The 15,580-nt window shown below is 33.4% G+C and overlaps 1 protein-coding gene and 1 long non-coding RNA gene across 12 annotated transcripts in view; one reads left to right on the top strand and one right to left on the bottom strand.

Moving 5' to 3' along the window:
* PITRM1 (pitrilysin metallopeptidase 1) overlaps positions 1-15,580 on the bottom strand; it is a 48,390-nt gene that overhangs the window by 5,593 nt on the left and 27,217 nt on the right. For all 11 annotated transcript variants that reach the window (XM_051962143.1, XM_051962142.1, XM_051962148.1 and 8 more), the window contains 7 exons: positions 12,278-12,398; positions 12,078-12,154; positions 9,422-9,587; positions 8,617-8,717; positions 6,512-6,632; positions 4,566-4,622; positions 3,231-3,343 (listed from right to left, as the gene is read on the bottom strand). In XM_051962143.1, coding sequence (XP_051818103.1) covers positions 3,231-3,343; positions 4,566-4,622; positions 6,512-6,632; positions 8,617-8,717; positions 9,422-9,587; positions 12,078-12,154; positions 12,278-12,398 — 756 coding nt within the window. The remainder of the gene's footprint in view (positions 1-3,230; positions 3,344-4,565; positions 4,623-6,511; positions 6,633-8,616; positions 8,718-9,421; positions 9,588-12,077; positions 12,155-12,277; positions 12,399-15,580) is intronic.
* On the top strand, positions 3,351-6,237 carry LOC127538404 (uncharacterized). The gene is made up of 2 exons (XR_007947729.1): positions 3,351-4,509; positions 5,010-6,237. It is a non-coding gene; the product is annotated as an uncharacterized LOC127538404 (long non-coding RNA).

The following is a 15,580-nucleotide window of genomic DNA, read 5'->3' as shown; positions in this document are numbered from 1 at the left end:
GATGCACAAATCTTCAGTAGTAATAAAAAGGTGCTGCTGTTTCCACCTCCATTCCTCCTAAGGATTTCCTGCCATGTCTGGTAGTCAGAGCCTACTAGAGTTTAATTAAAGTCTCCCAGAATTATAAACTTGTACTCTTTTGGCACACTGAGGATAAGGATCTCAAGGTATTCATAAGTTTTTTTCTTGGATCTCATCAGAATTTGTCATGGTGGGAGCATAGGCACTGATTATGGTGGTGTAGGGCATTTTCCTGTAAGTGGCAATCGCATCATCATGAGCTTATCATTCATTCCTTTTGAAAGGCACAAAAGTTTGTTTTACTAGATTAGTTTTAATTGCAAAATCTATACCAGCTTCATGGTCCTCTCCTTCACTGTGGCCACACCAGAAAAAAAAAATGTATTCAGTTATGACTTCAGTAAACTGGATTCATTTGCTAACCTTGTTTCACTCAGGGCTGCTATTTGGACGTGACACTGTTGAGTTCTTTTGCAACAAGAGCTGTTCCTCTTTCAGGACTTTGTGTTGTCTAGAAGTGTGTGCACATTTCATGTACAAATGGTGAGCAGAAGGTGAGAGAAGTTTTTATACATTTTTTAGTGTTTCTACCACAGGGTGGGATCTCGACCTGCCATGGCAATCAAGTCAATGTTGGGTAAGCAGACAATGTTTAGGGCACAACTTCCAGGCCTGTCCTCATAATTGGAGGTGAGCAGCGTGATCCTTAAAATGCTGCTCAGACGCTCAGCCAACTCCCATGGCTGCTTCCTGTGAGAAGATGACTCTGTGGCCTGGGCTGTCTGTGTGCAGGGCTGTGACTCCCAGAGTATCCTCACATGCCGCTTCACCACTCGCCCTTTGCCACAGGACGTTGACATAAACAGAAATGGTAAAATAGTATGGGAATGTCTTTTGATTCAAGTGTAAACTGGATTTAAGTGAGGCAGAGTTGCATAAGGTTGTGGACTCTCACTCACTTCCAGAGTCTTTACTATGGTAATGACTCTGTGGTAAGTGGTAAGAAAGAATCAAAATGACTGGTGCTGATCTGAGGTAGAGTGCATAACCCTGGTGTCTTCGATGCCTGACCAAGCTCCAAGCCTCCACAGCTCTGGCTTTAGCTGCCTTCAAAGTGTTCTCATCTGCCCATTCCACCAGGGGAGATCTACACATGGTTGGGGCAGACACCCTCCTAACTCATCATTTACCCTGAAGCTGGTTTAGCCCATCTGCTGAACATTTATTGGCCTGCATGTTTTGTGAATATTACGGTTTCTTGGAGCCAAAGGGAGAGATAAGTGGATCAAGTGGACCCCAGAGGTGGAAAGTAGCCCTCCCTCCAAGGGCACTAGTCTTTACTGTGCATGCCCTAAACTCTACATACCCACATAAATATAAATAATATGAAGGAACCTAAATACCTGGGGGAGAGGAAGACCAAATGACATCTAAGCTGAGCCATGAAGGAAGACTAGAAGTCTCATGAAAGAAAAAGTGAGAAAGTGCATGAGAGATGATGGGGCACAATTAAGTAAATGAAAACAAATCAGACAGATGTGAAGTTTGGGGACAGCTAGCAATCCCATTTGGATGGAATGAAGAGTACAACAAAGGGATTAGAGTATAAAGTAGACTGGTAGCTTTCACTGATACAGGAAACAACAGGTTAGCACCTTCTCTACTAATTACAATCGTTAGAGAATGGGAAGAGGAAAGAGTTCATAAATTGATTTCAGAAGACCCAGGAACTAGAATATGGGACAAAAAAGTCTTTAATTTCACTAGTCCCTCTATTTCTTTGTAGTTCCATGTATTTTATTTTATACATTTTTTAAAATTCTGAGAAGGGGGGGGTCCACTGATGACTTTTTGCACAGAAAGCAAAGGAGTCCATTACACAAAGAGAAGTTTTACTTTACTGTAAGGGCACTAAGAAGCCAAGGAAGGCTTTGGAGTGTAAGGGTGACAATGTATTCCTCAGCCTTTCTTTGGAAGCCTGGAAGGAGGTTTCTACTGAAGAATCTCAGGAATTGGTAGTGGGATTTAAGTCACTTAACACTGTCATCATTGATTTGGATAAAAGCACAGATATCAAGCTTATCAAATTTTAGATTATTACTAAGACTGGAGATAATTAACACTGGATGATTGGAGGCTAGAACACTGAACAAATCCAATAAAATGTGTAAAGTCATACTCAGGTTTAAAAAATTTTTAACTTCATAAGTTTGACTTATCATCTGGTTCAATATTTAATAAAAATAGCTACTATGTTCTGGTATTGTGCTATAAGTGCTGCAGGAAAACAAAGTAGTCCCCGTGTTCAAAAAGCTTAAGATCTGCACTGAAGGAAAAATAACTAGAGAAAATTAAACGTAAAATATACAGAGACATTGGAGAGGTCAAGACATGCTTCCTGCTAGATGTGATGATAAGTGATGGGCTTCAAATGTCAAACAAAAGCCTAGAGCTTTTCAAGCAGAGGAGGGGGCTCATTTAATATTGGTTTCAGTTCTGGACTGTAGAGGAAAACAGATGAGAGGTGAAAGACCAATTAAGAGGTTAACAGCAACAATCTGAGACTGAAAACTTTAACTAAAGTGTAGGCTACATCAAGATTATAAACCCTAAAAGGTTCACTACACATTGGGCAGGGAATCTCCGTGAATTCTTATGACAACTCTGGGAAGTATCCCCGTTTTACAAAGTGATTTGCGCAGGATCACAAAGCTAGTTAAAGATCTGAAGCAAAATCTGAACTCATACCACAAAGGCTTGATCTAGCATAAAAGGTATGCCAAGAGAAAAGTTTGGATATGAAGAGATATTGTAGAAGAGGTATTGCAGAAATAACAGGATGTGATCAGAGAGGAAGAAGGAGGTGAAAACACAGGGCTTGAAGTTGGATGACAGAGAACAGTGGTATCATCAAATCAGAAAACTGTGAGGAGAAACTTAATTATTAACAGTAAGTATGTATTCATCAGAATGTGAATGATTTGCCAGAAATATTCCATAAATGCTCTCTGTCTGAAAGGACACACATTAAGACAGTGGCCTAAGAAAAGTGACTTCTTTAAAGTAGGGGATGGAATGAATTCTAATTTGTGAATGCTTTCATTTCAGAATTTCTGTAAACAAAAGGATACCTTTCTAGCTACATCATTTCCTTGAGCATTAGCTACTAAGTCTTTTTTGCCTAAAAAGTAGTTTTTTGTGTTACATACCTGGCATAATCTGGATGTGTATAAGGAACAGTCCTAACACCTTCACCCACATAATTCACAGGGAAAGGAAGTACAAAATGAGTCTTCATCTGACATGGTTTAAAAGTAGGGTCCTAAAGAGAAAAAAAAGTCTTCAGTTCATGAATTTTATTAAAATGAAGTATGATGACACTAAGTTGATTTTAAAGAAAATATCACAATGATTTTAAGCAAAATCAATTATTTCTTCATGCAAAGTATTTCAGGCAACTCTTCCACTTAATCCCATCATGAAAGATTCAATTTATAATGTTTTTTAAAATTTATAAACATTCTTTTAAAAATACACCCTCTAACAACATTATTTATACAAACAGTTGTGATCTCATTTCTTTTGATAAAACAAAATTTCTAGATTGTGCATAATGAAGCAAATGAATTTCATACATTTGTGAAGAAAAATAATAGAAAGTAAAAAAGCAAAAAATGTCAGTAAAAAGTATCATTCCTAGGATTGAATATATATATATATTTCAAAAAATCTGAGCATAAAAAAAAAAAAATTCACAGGGAGGAAAAAATTCTAATCAAAACTATTTCAACTAAAGTCCATGAAGACATATATACAAAAAACTTAAGTGTTACATAAAAACAAAATTAAGGTAGAAGTCCTACTACTATGTGATATAGCCTTTTCACTGAGCAAAGTTTCCTAGACTGATATGGGACAATCAAGTCTTTAGAAAATTATGAGATACCACATGGTAGAAAAAAAAGAGAAATGAGTATATCAGGCAAGAGGTGTCAAATATGGCCAGCATCACTCCTGGCAACCTTTGAAAGTGGTTGAATCAGATGAAATTATGAGAAGAAATTGAAGAAATATAAAATAAAACATAGATAATAGTAATTTGCCGTATCCTAAGTCATGTCACAGGAATCTTTACATATGTTTTTCTATCCTCCATTAGTGCTGGGTTTGCACTCAAGACCCGAGTTCAAATGTAACCCCAGACACTTAGCAGTTACATGACTCTGGGCAAATCACTTCACCCCTGTTTGCTTCAGTTTTCTCAGCTCTAAAATGGGAATAAAAGCACCTACCTCATAAGGTTGTTGTGAGGATCCAATGAGATATTAGAAATGAGATACCTTAAAGCACTTAGAATAATCCCTGACATATATAGTAAGTCCCTATATGCTTATTCTTTTCTCTTCCTTTCTCCTGCTTCTTCTATTTAATAGATAAACAATCCAAAACTGACTGAAGAAATGAAGGAAAGCAGTTTTTACAATTTCTGTAAGTTCTGTAAATTAGCATTTTCATAATATAGTTGTACTAAATTGTTAACTTACAGTAATTAGTTTTCTTGTAGGTTGGGGACCATTTACTAAATTACCATCAATAGGTTTCTAGAAAAAAAAAAAACAAGCTTTCAAGTTAAACGTAATTAAATGAAAAATAATTTTGCAAAGAATACACACACACACACACACACACACGCACACACACACACATATATACATTATATAAGAAGCATAATTTCTTTACTTAGTACCTCCATAACAGGAAAAAAAAGATGCTTCTTGTCCTTAATTCATTAGCCTCTCACTTTTTACAAGTTACCATCCAGTTGATTTATTATTTTCCCCAAAGAATATAGATTCTTGATCCAAATTAAGTTTAAGTTTGCTGAATTAATTAAAGGTAAAAATTAAATGTTTTGAAGTTTCATTTTCAAGTTTTAAGCATGTGTGCAAATATTCCTATAACAGTTCTACTCACTTTTATTTTTACAGGACTAATTCAATACATTAAAACATTCCACATTGGAGTGAGAAACTTTAAACATGTAAGTAAATAATAAGTACTAAGAAGAATACACACAAATGGTGACCTCCATTAAGAAAGAATACATTTAGATTTTGGAACATGAAACCAAAATAGTTAAAATATATTAATATTAAATATTATAATTATCAAATATTAATTTGTTATTTAAATTAATATTAACAATTTAAAATAAAAATTAATTTTTCCAAGAATTTTTAAAATTATAATAAAAGGGAGGGGAAAAGAAATTCTGATCATATCACAATCATGCTAAAAATTTTCAGTGTTTCCCTAACCTATTCATTTCACTATCCCCTCTGTACTCTGCCAATGTGGGACCCATTCTGCAATTTCCTTTCTTGCTGAACCTGCAGAGTCTGGCAAATTCCTGTCTTTATATCACCATTCTGGGCAACAAGCATCGATCTCAACCTCTGCCTTGCCACTTTGCAAAAAGAATAATGTACTGGATAATAAACTCAACTACAAAAGTAAATAAGAAAGGGAACTTGCAGGATTGTGGGATTGTTTCAGGTCTGAAGACAAGGAGACAGACAACCCAGAATCACTTGGGGCTATAACTGAAGCAAGTGAAGAGTAAATCCCCCAACTTGGGAGGAAGTTGAAACAGATCATAAGTCTGGTTCCTGGGGAGAAAGTCAGCATCTCAGGGAAAGAAATCAGAAGGAAAGAGATAGGGAACTATAACGAAAAAGAAAAGACTAAAACCACTAATGACTTAAGGGGGAAAATGTAAAAGCTTAGCACACAAATTGACAGGAAAGATAGCTATATCAGAAAGAGAGATAGCTACCAAGAATTGCAAACTTCTCTTAAGTAAATATTGCAAAAGAAAGAAAATGGATGAATACTTGAAAAAAATCAGAACTAAGTGGATTTCCAGGGAACCATAGCAGGATTTTGCCAAATGGTTGGAGAGAAATCAAAAGTTTTAAATGAAGTTAAAAGGGAACAAACCAAGAATCTGTAAACTTGTATAGCAAAAATAATTATCAGAATTAAAAAAAAAATTCAATCTGGGATACTATCTCCAATGAAAGGACAACTGATTGAGAATAAATATTGACATGAAGGACAATCTGAAAGAAAAAAAATAAGAAGCAATAATAATACTTAAAACATACCCAAACACACACACACACACCCCCCACACCCAAACACATTGATACTGAAGAAAGGATGTAGAAACAAAGATAATATACCTACCAGAACATAACTAGTTAAAAAACAAAACAAAACCCCCAAACCTATAATAATGACCCCGTAATCACTGAAAATTAGTGATTTACACTGTACAATGATTTTTTAATTTATAGAAATTTCTAGGCTTTAATAAAAGTCCAACACACAAATGACTTTCTTTATATCTCATAGTAACTCAAACTAACGAATATTTTATTATACCTGAAGGATAAATCATAAAATCTGCTTGCAAATTAAATCTTACCTCAATTACATGGGGTCGGACAGATTTTCTTTCCTTTTTACTTCGACCAAGGCTTTTTAAGAAATTTTCAATTTCTTTTCCTGCCTGGGACAGCTGTTGAGGGGCAGCGTTCACTGAACATCTGTTTTAAAATGTAAAACAAGCATACATGTATATAAATTGTACATATAAACTATGTATGCATGTATGTATGTTATCAGTTAAGATACAACTCTGATGCCTCATTGTGGTGTGATGATGACCCTGGGTTCTGAGCTGATGCCAGAAAGTACAAATCATTCTTCAGAGGGAAGACTTGACATTAGTCCCATTTTAAAGCTGTAGTTTCCAAGGATCAGCTTTGCTATGTAGAAAGAAGCTCATCACTAGCAGGCTGGCAACTAGATGACAAATGCTCTTATAGCACAGGGAAAAATACAAAATGAACTTAAATCCTTGGCAGCTCTCTTTTTCTGCTCTAAATCATTGGCAAAGTGATAAAAATGTTAGCAAAAGACACTAAAAATAACTTTTAAACTATGTATAAATATTAACTGCTAATACTTGAAATGTGAGGTGTTTGTCCCATTATAAACACTGGGATAAATTAATCTTTTCAGTCTTAATGAGACAGTTTACCAAAGTATGAGAAGCAAATAGGCAGATTTCTACAAAAGATAAGGCTTTCTCAAATTATGCTCTAGTACAGACCACATCTTTAATGTTAAGCCACACAAGAGACTGAAAGAGACTGAGAGTAAAATACCTCAGAATTCACTATACAGTGTAGGAAAAAAAAATTTAAATAACTTAATCTGGCCAAACAAATTTCTACTATAAATGTTCTGCAACTAGGTATCTCCTAGGTATACATTAAAAATCATACAAGGCAGCCTTCATTCCTCTCTGAACTTTCTCTACTCTACCACAGCAACCACCTCACCCTCCAGGCTCTATGAGCCTTTGATATCCTCACAATAGAAGTACAATTTTCCCTTTAGACCCTTCTTCTTTGATCTGTCATTTCAAGACATAGTACCAAAGCCAAACATGTTTGTTTTTACCTCTAGGCTCTAGCCAAGATCTCTGAATTCTTCCATTGTGCTTCCTCCTTTACTCCACCCCCTACCTTTTCAGCTTCCCTTTATGTGTTGTGTTCTCCCATTAAAATATTAACACCTTCACAGAGCTTGCTTTCTCTTTGTTTAGAATTTCCAGAACTTAACAGAATGCTTGGTTTATAAAAAGCATTTAGTAAATACTTATTGATATAACATATGATAACTGTTAATAATAAGTGAAGTATAAAACAAGGAAATATTTGCTAGCCAAAAGTATCAAGTACTGTGTGGATGATGTTCAGTACAGTGTACAAATCAATGTATAATTGATGAGATTGCCAATGTCCTTTTTAATACATGACATTATGGTATTCTGCATCAAACCCTGGAACACAGTAAAGCCTACTAAACAGAAACTATAATGCCTCCATATCATTCAGCATAAAAATTCACATAGGAAAAAAATAAGAGTTAAGAATGTTTATTGTCCATAATGTGATATATAGCTGGATGGAAAACCAACAGAGCTGTTCTATTAGAACTCTTAGTTTGGATAGATATTGAAGATAAACAGTGAACAGGATCCAGAAATAAAGCACATATCCTTGTCAATGAAACAACTTTAAAATAACCAAATACTTAACTAATGTTCCAGCTAATAATTTTACTTTATTTCTCTTTTTAAAAATGTGTATTTTATCAGAATGGTAGTTTTGGGTTTGTTTGGGGTTTTTTTTTGGGAGGAGAACCTAAAATTTCATTGATTTAGGGTACTCTCTTTACAATACAGATCTGCCACAATCCTACAACTAATGTTCATGGGGTGCTAAAAGGGTAAAGTCCTTCCTTAGAGTATTATGTATACATGCTATTTATATTTAGTTGTTAATTATTATATTGTGGAGATTTTTTTTTTTTGGTATTGATCAAAAAAAGAAACCAACTTATCACAGAAAAAAAAATAAAGAAAAAAATTTTGAGATGATACACAAAAAACACCTTTAGCAAAAATTAGTAAATCACAAAGTCATTTATTTATATATTTGAGAAATCATTAATTCTTACCGCATATTATCAGAATTTAATAAATATTTCTTGATACGTGGAAGTTTTCTGAGGACTGGCTTAATGTCTGACATTTCTGCAACTCGCTTCATTAGTCTTACCTAATCCAACACAAAGAAATACATACAGATATTAGAGGGAAAAGTTAAAATTAGTTATTAAACTTTTTTTTTGTTAGTGAATCTTATAAATTTGACAATAGTTTTTGTGAGTTGCTCATTCTAGTACATAGAAAACTTAAAAGTTTTCTTGCCAAATGTGGACAATAAGATAAGATTCTTTTAAGCATGCATGTTAGTACCTTTGACTTTTGTATAATTGGTATATTTCAATAAAAGACCTCAACAAATATTTATAAAGCACCTACTATTAAGTGAAGCCACATTGTGCCAGGTCCTAGCGATACAAAGACAAAAACCAAGTAGTCCTAGAACTCAGCAAGTTTTTATTCAACTAAAAAGTTGCATTATATGCATAACTAAGAATTAGAACTCAGAAAGTTTTTATTCAACTAAAAAGTTGCATTATATGCATAACTAAGAATTAGAACTCAGCAAGTTTTTATTCAACTAAAGAATTGCATTATATGCATAACTAAGAATGATACAAGATGTGAGAGGAAGGTATCAACCACATGGAAGCCAAATTATTCTTTCATGAAAGAGGTAACACCAATGCTGAATCTTGAAGAGAGTCAAGGATTGTGGGAGATGGAGTTGAGAATGAAGTTCATTCCCAGGAAGAGGAATGACTTTTATAAATGCCAGGAAGTGGAAGATATTCAGAATAATGAATTATTTTTTACCTGATCCATGCCATTAAAGGTTTCTAGTAAGTCTCCAGCAGGAGTAAGAGTTCTACTAGCTCTAATAGATGCATATAAATGACCAGAATTAGGAATTCCATTTGAAAGCTCTTGAGCAGACATTTTAACTAACACTTTAAAATACTCTTCATCTTCAAAGTGTGGACTGTGAAAAAAGTAAAAGAACATATTGTCAATCAAAAGACAATCCTGTAGGTAAGAATGGAACTGAAAAACAATTTACCAAATAGTGATTATCTATACCCCTCCCAGGATAAGCTCATCACTTCTACACTCATCTCAGTTCTTAATTCAAAACTTGACTTTTACCATCTCCCTTAGCCTCCTTTCCCCTCAATTCAGAGGATTGGAGGACAGAGCACCAAACTCAGATTACTGTTTTGCAGCTGCTGCTCCGCCTGGTTTCAACTCCAAGAAACAAAAGCATGCCTGGAATTCTTGCTTCTCCATCTCCTACATCCTTTTGTGTATCACTTCCCTATTTAGATTAATTGTAACCTTATAGATGGCAGAGATTTTTTTTATTGTTGTTGTTTTACTATTTATATAATGAGATTAAGCACCAAATAATGAAGTTGATATAGCAATCCCTACTTCAAATACAAAGTGCAAGATACATGTGACAAATTTATAACGGCCTAGATCCATTTATGAGAAGTGGTTAGACAAAATGAAGAGGTAATATCAATACCAGAAATGGTAAACATGAAATAGATTTAAGAGAGCATAGAGTTAGCAAGGAAATAGGATTTTAACAGTTAACAATGGAAAAGACAAATTCCTAGTGAAATTCATAATTAACCAGGAAAAAAAAGGACTGTGTCATGAGATAGGAACATGCCATTAACTGGCAGGCTAAATCCAATGAGGAGTTTAGCACCCTAAAAGAGTTAGTTAGCTATAACAAGGAGAAGAATCATGAGGAATGGGGAAGAGATAGGAGGAAAGACACCATAAAGTAGGTATAGGAGAGGGGATGAGAAGAAAGATACCATGAGGCAGAATGTTATAACAAGCCTATCCAAAAGGGATTGAGCAAGATGCCATATGCCATAGGAGATTTATAGAGTAAATTTAATTTGGGGACCTGACATCATAACTTGGCTTTCTAATTGGATATAGTAAGGTGGGGTTACTTAAAACCTCCACAGGCTAAACTGATTCCCCATCAGTGTCCTTCCCTCAGGAAGTAATCTTATCAATATTTCAGGCTTTCTCTGCCACCCTACCTCACCATTATCCCCAGCACTTAATAAATGTTTATTGAATTGAATTGGATCTATGTTCAACTTGGGTATGCAACAATGAAAAATAACATAATCTCCATCTTTAAAATAATTACAATACAGTAAGTGATGTTAGACATGTATAACAATAACTATCAGTAGACTCCTAATCATATTCCATTAAATTAAATTATGATTATATTAAATGAAGTCAAACAAAGTTGCCTAAGAGGGGAATGAGGGAAGATTTTTTTTAACTTAAAAGTTTAATATGTTTTGTTTTTACATTACATTTATAGACTACTCCTGCCTTGTGGGAGAACTTTTGTAACAAAGTAAAGCAGTTGTTAGTAAAAGTCATCTGAGATGCATGCAACATTACATTTTGTAGCTCGCCGTGAGCAAAATTTCTATTTCAATTATTTTTTAAAATGAACAAATTTATTTTTCCCCCTTCCATTGCAAAAAGAAAAAACAAATTCTTTGTAACAAATATGCATAAATCAAAACAAAATATATGTGTAAGAGGATGTCTATATATGTATATATTTGGCTATACATGAATACATATATATGCGCATACATAAATATATACCTATATCTCTATATTTATGGATGCACTGAAATTAACCTTTCTCTCTTTCTCTCTAGATATCTATGTTTATTGTTCAGTTTTTTCAGTTGTCTGATCCTTTATGACCTCATTGGGGTTTTCTTAGCAAAGATACTGAAATGGTTTGCCACTGAACGGGGAAGATTTTGTGGAAGAGATAGATATTGAATAAAGAGATGAGCACTATCCCATCTACACATGAGAAGTACAATATAGGCAATCACAAAGAAAAAGAAAGGGCAGAACAAGTCTAAGAATAGCAAGTTGTCCCATTTGGCTGGTATACCATGTACAAAGAAGAGAAAGAAAAACAGCTAGAAATTCCATGTGGAACCAAATCATATAGGATATTAAAAGCCAAGCTAAAATTTATGATGTATTTAATAGCCAATAAAGAGCAACTGAGGATATTTTAAACTTATTGAAAATCTACTTTGTATTAATTTTTTTCCCCTGAGGCAATTCAGATTAAGTGACTTGCCTAGGGTCATGTAGCCAAGAAATGTTGTATCTGAGGCCAGATTCAAACTTACGTCCTCCTGACTTCCAGGATGGTGCTCTATCCACTATACCAACTAGCTGCACCTTTGTATTAATTTATAGAGCATGTAAAAATTTGTCATAATCTGGTTCAAAACCCAGAATTACAATTTTTAAAAAGTAAACTATCAAATATTAAGTACTATGACAACACCCCCCCAAAAAAATAAATTACTTTAATTCTTTCATTTCCAAAATACAGATTTCTAGAGTATTTAAAAGGTAACATTCTCTACAAGAAATCAAACCATATTACTTGTTAAATATTTCACTCCATAAATGCATCATATCTGATAGATTTCGATCCAGGCACAAAGACGAAAAAAGCACACCCTAAAAAGAAAAAACAAAACCCACTGTTAGCCAACGTACAAAAAGTTAAGTAACACTTAAAAACCCTTTTAATTGATCTTTAAACTGCAGTAGTAACCATGGAGAAGACCAAATATTATTTACCTGTTCATATACATCTAAATCTGAATCATCTGGAATCACATGTGGAGAGACTGACATTCCTCCTGTTTTTAGTTCTATTTGCTGAGCTTGTTCTCTATAGTCATAAATGCCACAACCCATCCTGTGAATATAGAAGTATTTATTTAATTCATCATTATTTTAAAATATGTGTATATAGATGTAAAATTTCTATTAAGTATCCTAAATTACTCATTAAAATCATAGCACAGAAGAAAAACTATGCTTTATACTCCCTTATAAAGTATTTAGGAAGTCTCCATGAGTTTTTATAGCCCTTCTCTAGAAGTCTCTATTAATCCCCTAGGAAAAGAAACCTACATATTATATGTAGAGTATACATAAATAGTCACATAAACTATTCATAAATTACTGTAAATAAATCACAAATTTTAAAAATATCTATCCATCTCTAAATATGAATTCCTCTAGCCTTTTTTCCCCTCTTCTACCATTTTCTTTACCTATTTAAACAATTTAATGTTCTAGTAGTTAAAGAAATGGATTAAGAAATTAAATAACTATATATATTGCTTTGGAAACAGGAAGACTGACTTCCTAGATCATTTCCCTCTTAATGTAAATGCACTTAAGTTTCAAACAATTTACAGATCCTTTATGGGATTATCTCAACCAAAACTGCAAATATTGTAATTGATCTAAATAAAAGAAGTGGTAAAAGAATACTGGTTAAAAAAAAATTATATATAAGAATCAATGAAAAAAAAAATATTGTAAGCTAGGACACAATAATAAAAACAACAAAGGAAAAATTAAGCCAGAAAAATTTTCAAGTTGAAATTTTCCAAAGGGATGAAGGGTCTGGAAAATAAGAGGAAGAAAAAAATTCCTGTCATTATTAGGCTTCCCAAAACTTATAAAGAAAATAATCTTGCCAAATAATAAACAATAAAAGAAAACTTTTGGAAAATAATGAAGAGGGATAGATGGAAAATTGATCAAAGTGAACTAATAGTAAATGAATGCCAAATTCAGCTCACTCAGTACTTTCAATGCCCAACCTCTCCCCCCCCAAAAAAAAACACAATGAAATTAAGCAACCAAAAAGTAAATTATCACATGTCAAAGTTCCATCATATAGAACTGCAAAAGGTTTTTATTCCAAAGGGAAAAAAAATTGTAGAAACTGGAATCAGGTAAATTTAAGAGATTTCAAAAAAAAAAAAAAAATCAACTTTCTAAGTATAACTAACCTTTTCAAAGATAAGTAATAGTCATTAAAGCTACATGAATTTGAGAAGTTTAGTTAACCTTACAGTTAACTGTAAGTGAACAGACTGAAGTGAACAGACACAATCTGGCCTCTTTTGGCCATCACCATAAAGAGAATAAAAATAAAAGTACTATTATGCAGGTTAATTAATGAGGCAGATAAATGGGTTTAAGGGGATGAGGGGGAAAAGGAAGAAAAAGGAAAGAGAATAATAAATTAACTGGTTCATAAGACTAGGGCCTAGACTTGTGATTTCATCAGAATAGGGATTCCAGGTGAGGAAATTCTTGTACCAATGCAGGCTGGCACCTCCTCAGCAACTTGTAATTGTCCAGAATACCCCAGTGAACTGACAAGTTAAAGGACAAGGCCAATGTCACACATTATGTGTGTCAAAAATAGAGAATCCAAGTTTTCTTTACCTCAAAATCAACTCTAACTGTTAACCAGCCTGACCCTCAGTTAAAATGATTATTATTTATATACAGAAGTAAAATCCCATCTAATCTAATCCCTTCATTTTATAGATGTTAGTCCAACCAAGTAGGGTGAGAGAGGCACAGTAATGAAAGTAAAAAAGCATAGGGAGATTTTAACTAAAATATTGTCTTAGATATAGTGAGACAAGCTTATGAACTACTTCCCAATAGTAAGTGATTCAAAGGACATGAAATCATCTAGCTATCAAAAGAATACAAATGATGAATTTTGTGAATGAAATTCAACAAAGATAAACTGAGGCAAATAACCTCTGAGCAAGATAAAATTTTATTAGTAGAAAGTGAACCTACCAATAGAATGGGTCAAATGGCTGCCTCCATTATGCCAAAAGACAAAGAATTGAAGATACAACTCATTTTTATATGCATAGTATAAAGAACAGAAAGGTAATCATCTAATTGATTATGGGATTGGCAGCGTCATAGAGAATGATTAGTTTCACTAAAGGAAGGGGTTTACACATACATGGGACTTGGACTATCATTCTTTGTCTCAGACGAATTGATTTATGGATTTATGAGACCTAGCTGCGTTCTATGGTCACTGAAAGTAAACTGGAAGTATAGACTCACAGGTGCTTGGGAATGACATAGAACACCTTTCACTAGCAAGAATGAGGCTAAAATCAAGACCAGTTTGTCCACTCTCAGGAATAACACAAATTGCACAGAATTTCTAAGGGGCTAAAGTTATACAGGATAACAAATTTATATAAAGTGTTTTGCAGGTGGTGAAGATAACAATTACTTAAAATGTTTTAAGAAAGCACTAAGTATAGCTCAGAGTTTTCCTTTTAACAGTGGTTGTGGGAAAACTTAAACCTTTACATCTAACTTGAGAGAGAAAGATATTTTTGAACTCAGAAACGTCTACATTCAAAGACAGAGAAAAGGCTGAAGTTATTATAAAATATAGAATAAGGTAACTAAATAAAATTCATTAAAGAATGAAATTATGAAATACAAAAATATTTATTTTCACACATCATTGAACATCTAAAAATTGTTTTAACACTGATAAAAAATGCCCTTGAAATGTTACATTACAAATGGCAAAACTAGTTAAAGTGATAATTCAATATTGGTACTGATGTGGATAAATATATACACTATCCTCTTGCTGGTGACAATCTTTTTAGACAATAACATATACACTACAAAACTTATTTTTTATTTTTATTCCTTTCTGTTTTTCTTTGATTTTTTTTATTTTTTGAATTCTTTCATAAAATGACTATTTTGGAAATGTTTTACATTACTGAACATGTATAACCTATACCAGACTGCTTACTATCTCAAGAATGGAGGGAAAGGAAGAGACAGAATTTGTAACTCAAAACAAAACAAAACAAAACTCAACAAATGTTAAAAATTGTTTTCCATGTAATTGGGGAAAAATAAAATATTATTAAAAATATTGTATTTCCTTGGATCCTCACAACTCTGGGAATTAGTTATTATTATAATATTCATTTTTACAGATGAGGAAACTGAGGTAGAGATTAAGTGATTTGTCCAAGGTGACACATTTAGAAAGTGTCTTGAAATCAC

This window comes from Antechinus flavipes, chromosome 5 (assembly GCF_016432865.1).
Source record: "Antechinus flavipes isolate AdamAnt ecotype Samford, QLD, Australia chromosome 5, AdamAnt_v2, whole genome shotgun sequence".
Lineage (NCBI taxonomy): Eukaryota > Metazoa > Chordata > Mammalia > Dasyuromorphia > Dasyuridae > Antechinus > Antechinus flavipes.
Note: the sequence above shows the minus strand (reverse complement) of the source record. Positions and strands in the feature narration are given on the sequence as shown.